Below are 6,747 nucleotides of genomic sequence, written 5' to 3'. Positions count from 1 at the left end.
CTGGAGACAGTGAGGAGAAGCAGATAGAGGGCAGAGCTGCCTCTGCACCCCCAAAGAAATGCTCAACAGGCACCAAAGAATGAGGTACCCTTCTGGAGCACGAATAATATGAAATAAAACAGGAACCAAGCGGCTGGTGGGAACTGGGGGGAAGCAAACACCATGGAAAGCTATCCCTACCACCTATGCTGGAGAAATGGCCAAGCAGGTTGGGAAGGGGCTTCAAACGGAAGGACCCCGTAATCCTTTCAGCTTCCAAACACTTGGGGAAAGTCACCTGCATGTTCAAATGTTTCAGTAGGATTCTCTGACTGCATCACCTCCAAGTCTATCAGTTGAGCGGGGAGCAGTAGGAATCAGGGAGTGAGAGCCTATGGCAACATAAAAGACACACAGCTCTCGTCTCCAAGGAGCTAAGAGTTTATCCTGGAGCGTTTAGGTCACCCCAAAGTCCACATTCCAACATGACAACAGTTTTAGGAATTATTAGCAGTAACAGAACAAAGAAAGTAGATAAATCAACACACTTAAAATATATTCTTGGAGGGGCTGGAGAGATGGCTTAGCAGTGAAGAGCATTGGCTGCTCTTCCGGAGGAACTAGGTTCAATTCCTGGCACCTACAAGAGGCCCACAAGCTTCTGTAACTGCAGTCCCTAGTGATCTGGTACCCTCTTCTGGCCTCCACAGATACCAGGTATAAAATAAGACACCAACATAAAGGAAATAAACAAAAGTTTTTAAGTTAGCCAGTGGCTTAAAACATATGCACCTGGGGCTAGAGAGATGGCTCAGAGGTTAAGAGCACTGGCTACTCCTCCAGAGGTTCTGAGTTCAATTCCCAGCACCCTCATGGTGGCTCACAATCATCTGTAATTAGATTTTGGTGCCCTCTTCTGGTGTGTACACAAACAGGCCAGAACACTGTAATAAGAAAGAGAGAGAGAGAGAGAGAGAGAGAGAGAGAGAGAGAGAGAGAGAGAGAGAAAGAGGGGCTGGAGAGATGGCTCAGAGGTTAAGAGCATCGCCTGCTCTTCCAAAGGTCCTGAGTTCAATTCCCAGCAACCACATGGTGGCTCACAACCATCTGAAATGATGTCTGGTGCCCTCTTCTGGCCTGCAGGCAGAATACTGTATACATAATAAATAAATTAAATAAATAAATACTTTAAAAGAAAGAAAGAAGATTTAAAAATAAAGAAATATACATTCGTGGAAGCGCCAGGTGAGTTAGAACATCAGAGCCAGGTAAGAACCTCTGATGTTGTCTGTGACATCCTGAACTTGTGGCTTGTGGAAGCCAGTATATCCTAAAAGGGCTCACGTCATAGTCACAGGAGCTAGGTTACACAGAGGACGGGCAATAAACAGCTATGGGGGATGGTTAAGGATAGCACAGGATATTTGACTTGGAATATGCACCATTCCATCCTCTCCACAATCACGAAGTTTTGATCTGTCCATCAGCCTATAATGTTCGATGTAGATGTTTTGTTGTTGTTGTTGTTTTCTGGGAATTTTACTTCACATCTATTCCAACTGGAACAGGAGAGTAATTTATTGATGTCCTGCGTTGTGATCCCTTGATCACCTCTCGGGTCACTCTAGGCAAACAGCTGCACGCTCCTGGGCCCCTAAGACATCTGCTCCATTCCCGAGCTGGGTAGCCAGGGAAGGCTAGGCTCAGCACCTACAGCCGCGTGCCCAGGGAGGAGCAGGGGGTAGGGTCTCCATTCCCAGAGTGATGCAGGGTGGCTATTCAGAATCCTCAGTAAGAACACCGCCGTGTCACCCTAGTCTACCTTCTGGCTGGCTTCTTTCCCCGGCATCTACAGGGGTCACCTCCATCGGCAGCTGTGTCTCCTAACAGAGGTTACCATAAGTCCCAATCCCCAAGCTCTTTCAGAACCTTACTGTTCCCTTCCCTTGGGCCTGGGAAGGCTTGTATCAGCTTCCCGAAAAGATGAGGTAGGGAAAAGCCTCTACCGCATCCTGGCTGACTTGGAATAGCCCAGCCTCTCATGGGACACTCACTGCTGGATACCACGCGCCAAACTAGGAGGAAGCACAAGTCACAGAAGAGGGGATGTGCAACTATTCGGGTTGACATCCCACGACAGCTCCTGCCGGACGCTTGCTGTGTAGAGGGGTGACCAGATTTTCGTTTCTTTTCCTCGCTCCCCCCACCCCTAACCCCCAGCGGACCTACTTTGGGGAGGTCCTTCAGTAACCACACCTACTTCTACTTCCGGGATATACTTTGAGGATTTGCGACACGTGGAACTTCATAGCAGAACCACACAGAATCAGCGCAACTCCAGAAGGTGCTGTGCCTAGTTCTTGTCGCTGAGCCCAGGGGAGCCCGCGGGGTAATTTAGAGTGATCCGTGGAGCAGAGCTGCCCAGATTTGGGCCTCAGCTCGCCCACTCATTAGCTCCAAACCGTGGGGGGGGGGTCGTGACATAACTTCTCTGTGCCTCAGTTTCCTCCTCTGTAAAATGGGATCTAACATAGTCCCCAGCAGGCAGGGTCGCTCGGAAATATGAATAAGGTCACCACACTCCTGCTTTACCATGTGGGGGCTACAGTTCCGAGGTCCCACTGAGAGCCAACTCATCCTTGTTGGGTAGGTCCGACCGCCCGCGTCCTCGCCTCTCCGGGCCTGAGTCACCGCTCTGTGCGTCACGGGCGACTTTGCTCTGCGACTTGCAGACTCACCCTGAGTCAGCGGCCGGGCGCGTCCACTGCGGGCATCGCGAGGGGGTGGCGGGGCGCCGCAGCAGGCATTCGGCAGCTGGGTCGACGTGGGACACCGGGCCTCCTCTCGGGCGGCGCGGAGGCGGATACGCGCACTTTCGGGCCGAGCCACTCGGACCGGGCGCAGTCGTCCCCCGCGGCCTCACGATGGTACAGTCCTGCTGGGTACGGCGAGCGGGCGGCGCAGGCGGCCAACTAGGCGGTATGGGGCTGCGCGCGGGTGGAGCGCTCCGCAGAATGGGCACCGGTACGGAGGCACCTGAGGGACGGGAACCTGGCGGCGCGCAGGGAGGCAGCATCCACTCGGGCTGCATCGCCGCGGTGCACAACGTGCCAATCAGCGTGCTCATCCGGCCGCTGCCATCCGTGCTGGACCCGGCCAAGGTGCAGAGTCTCGTGGACACGATCCTGGTGAGCCCGCGGAGCCTCCGGGCCTGCGCTAGGAAGAGAGGGCACGAGGGTCGGGATTCAGGACCTGCGGGAGCTCGGCTTCGCCCGTGTGACCTTGACGGGCTGACTGAGCCTCCCTGGGCCTCAGGTTCCTCACTTGAACTTGGCCATGAAAGTAATGACCCAGTGACGCACGTACCCAAAGTGCTGCGATCACCCGGAAGCTGATTTCAGCTTCTCGGATCAGGTCTGTGAAGTAGCTGCCGTTCCTCCTGTACCGAGGAGAAACTGAGGCACAGGAAGCTTGGGTTTTCTTGTTTTGTTTTTAAGCAACTTGCCCTAGGTCAAGCCCTTACAAGAGGATACAATGAGACTTTACACCCAGACAACCTGCATATCCTGATGTCTCTTCTGGCCACGACAGTCATGGCCGTGACCTGGGTGTGTCATGTTCGGGCATCTGGGCTCTTAATCTAAACTAGTTCATATCTGTAGCTTCCGTAGCTTCCCAAGTGGTTTTGTACCCCTTGTCACTTCAGAGAGACCCGTGGCCTCCTTGCTGGCTTGTCATCTGTGAGACTATCATCATAGCGTTTGTGACTCCATTATTCACTTCCTCCTTCAATCTGTTCCTGGGACAGAAACCCTCTCAGGGTGAGACTGTCCTTGCCTCTTGGCTGTGCTGTGTCCCCCAAGTGTGGACAAGTGGGGACAGGGTATATTGTTCACGTGGATAGAGATAAATGCTCAGCACCTAGTGTTTGGGGGAAGCCCCTCACTTACAGCATCTGCCATTGCTCTGCTGGAAATACTCTTGAGGCAGATTTCCAAGCTGCCAAGGCGCCACCCACCAGCTTGCAGAACCCCTAGGTGGCGGAGAGCCTGCTGCTCCTGCCAGTATGAGCCCTCTCTGTAGGAGCTCCGCTTGGCTTAACAAAACGTTTTTGCCAGTTCTCAAGCATAGTGCCATGCTCGCTCACCCTGTGACCTTTTTCTCTAGGAGGACCCTGACAGCGTGCCCCCCATCGATGTCCTCTGGATCAAAGGGGCCCAGGGAGGTGACTACTACTACTCCTTCGGGGGCTGCCACCGCTATGCAGCCTACCAACAGCTACAGAGAGAGACCATTCCCGCCAAGCTGGTGCAGTCCACCCTTTCAGACCTGAGGGTGTACCTGGGCGCATCCACACCAGACTTGCAGTAGAAACCTCCTGATCACCCCACCCCTTACACACCAGCACCACCTTCCAGAGCCCAGAAGACCTGCATGGCCCCTTGCGGGCTGAAGCTGTAGCGGGGATATGTTCTCTTTATACCTAAGGAAGGAGGTCTGCCACTTGGTGCCTCTGCACTAGCCCCCAGGCCTGGGAATGAAAGTGGCCAGCTCCCCTGTCTGTGAAGAGATATCATATCATGGCCTTGGCCCTGAAGGAGCTGGTTGTGGAGGCAGGACTCCCTCTGTCTTTATCTTTCTGATAGCTTATCACTACATGATCTAGTACACTGGTACCTGGTAGTAGAGGAAAACCTTGATCACGATGGCTGATGTGAGACAGGCTTGTTTTCCTGTAACCTGAGTCCTGGAACAGGTGACTCACACAGAATTGTGTCAGCAGTTCGGTGAAGGTGGGGTCTCCTCTAGATAGTCCTTTAACCTGGCCCTCATTGCTCCTTACGTTGTGGTCACAAGATGGCTACCACCTCTCTAGGAATCATGTCTTTGCTCAAGGAAGAAAGTCACTGGACCAACTTCTGTCAGAAAGAAAAACTTCTTTCAGAGTATCTGCCGTTTCCATGGCCAGAGCTAGGCACCAGTGCCACCCACAGTTGCAGAAGGAACGCTGTCACAGGTGGGCATGGCTGCCTTGTTCATCCCTTAGAACTGACACTGTGCTTCCTGCAATCAAATTGGGGTCCCACTAGCAGGAGAGGAAGAAGTATCAGCCCTTGCTATGGAACAAGCCATTCCCAAACTTAGCAGTATTACCCATGATTCTGTGGGTGAGCACTCGGGACTAGACTCCTTTGGGCTGCTCTGTTGATAATGGTCCGATCCTGCTCAAGAGCCCACTGTCAGCTGTCACTCATCTGGGGCTGGCTGGGCTGGGATCACCTTCTTCATTCTTGTGGCATGTGTTGGCTGGATTGGCTTGGCCATCCTTGTTCCCTCTCTAGCAGCTTAGCTCAAGTATATTCTCAAGATGGCCTCAGAGTCCCAAGAATGAGAGTAATAGGGACAAGACAGGCAGTGGAGCGGTGGCTCGCTGCTAAGAGTACCTGCATGGTGACTCAAGACTGTATCCCAGTTCCAGATGACCTGGCACCCTCTCTGACCTCTGTGGGCACCAGACACATGGAACACAGACATACATGTGCAAGCAAAGGACACACATGCGAAGGTCTTTTTGTTTTGTTTTGTTTTGTTATTGTTTTGTTATTTTAAGGTGACAAGATTTCTTTGACCCTTATGCCAGGACGATGTCACTGCTGCTAAGTTCACTTCTCAGATTCAAGGGGCGCAAACGGACCCCAGCTGTCAACGGGAGGAACTATAAAGAACACGGGGCTATTGCACAGATGAATCTTGGGCAAGTGACAGTGTTTCTTGCTCCCACCCATAAACCCTCCTCACACAAAGGACCGTGCCATGTCTTAGCCTTTAAGTTACTGTACTGTTCTTGGGACCTAGAAGAAGTTATGGCATGGTGTCTCCAAGAGCTGGGTACCCCACCCTCAAGGATGACTCACTAGTGGGATGGGGCATTCCAGGGGGGTTCTGTAAACAGAGAGTCCTGGAGGCTGAGGAAAGGTAGAGGAAGCAGCAGAGCAAGGTGGCACTTGCTGCCCAGAGTCTAGTCACTTGTCACTCTCAGTTTTCCCAACTCAGTAGCCAGGACAACAGCTTTCCCGCCCACCGAGTATCCCAGTCAATGAAACTGAAAGGGATAAAATGCAACATGGTGCTTGGATCGGATCTTGAGACCAAAAAGGGATGGGGGAGCATTAGTGGGTCAAGCAGGAACTTACTCGGTCTGGGTTTCAGTTATCCTCCGGTTTGGGCAACAGACTGCTGGCGGGGGTAGGAAGGGGGGTAATGGCTGTGTGAAAAAAAATGTATGGGAACTCTTTAGTCTCTGCAACTTTTCTGTAAATCTAAAGTCATTCCAAAATAAAAGTTTATTTAATTAAAAAAACACACACAATAATGTAATGGCTTTAGCCCAGCATTTTTGGTTTTGTTTGATAGACCTTGCCCCTGGAACTTCAGGTGTAGGGCCCGGGAACATGCATTTCTAAATAGTTGGGAACCCAGGAACACATATTTCTAGAGGATTCTCAGGAGCAGCTACTACTAAGGGAACAGCCAGGACTCTGTAACTGGATGATGCAGCTTGCTTCTTGGGCTGTGTTCAAGATACTTGGGCTCTGGAGCAGCTTGAGCAGGTACTTCCCACCCCTGGCAGGAGGGCAGCGTGTATGTGATTTCCCAAGCAGTCAGAGGGGCTCTGCAGCCCTAACTTCATGAGCAGAGTCAGGATGGCAGAGGATGGTCTTGCAGAGTGCTGTCCTGAAGTGACACTATCTCCAGGGAAGAAACCCT

At 52.2% G+C, this 6,747-nt stretch overlaps 1 protein-coding gene across 1 annotated transcript; it reads left to right on the top strand.

Annotated features, from left to right (window-relative positions):
- Window positions 1-2,823: 2,823 nt before the first annotated feature.
- Srxn1 (sulfiredoxin 1) lies at window positions 2,824-6,352 on the top strand. The gene is made up of 2 exons (XM_048445610.3): window positions 2,824-3,167; window positions 4,147-6,352. Exons 1-2 carry the CDS (start codon window positions 2,904-2,906, stop codon window positions 4,348-4,350), a joined length of 468 nt encoding a protein of 155 aa, XP_048301567.1. The 5' UTR covers window positions 2,824-2,903; the 3' UTR covers window positions 4,351-6,352.
- Window positions 6,353-6,747: the final 395 nt, after the last annotated feature.

The sequence above is a fragment of the Myodes glareolus genome, chromosome 10 (assembly GCF_982192425.1).
Source record: "Myodes glareolus chromosome 10, mMyoGla1.1, whole genome shotgun sequence".
Classification (NCBI taxonomy): Eukaryota; Metazoa; Chordata; class Mammalia; order Rodentia; family Cricetidae; genus Myodes; species Myodes glareolus.
This window is presented reverse-complemented; position numbering and strand designations above follow the sequence as displayed.

Bases quoted from the DNA above. Each gene is read 5' to 3' on its own strand.
- Srxn1 (XM_048445610.3), top strand. From the start codon at position 2,904: ATGGTACAGTCCTGCTGGGTACGGCGAGCGGGCGGCGCAGGCGGCCAA. The intron at 3,168-4,146 runs GTGAGCCCGCGG...CTTTTTCTCTAG, and splicing joins GTCTCGTGGACACGATCCTG to GAGGACCCTGACAGCGTGCC.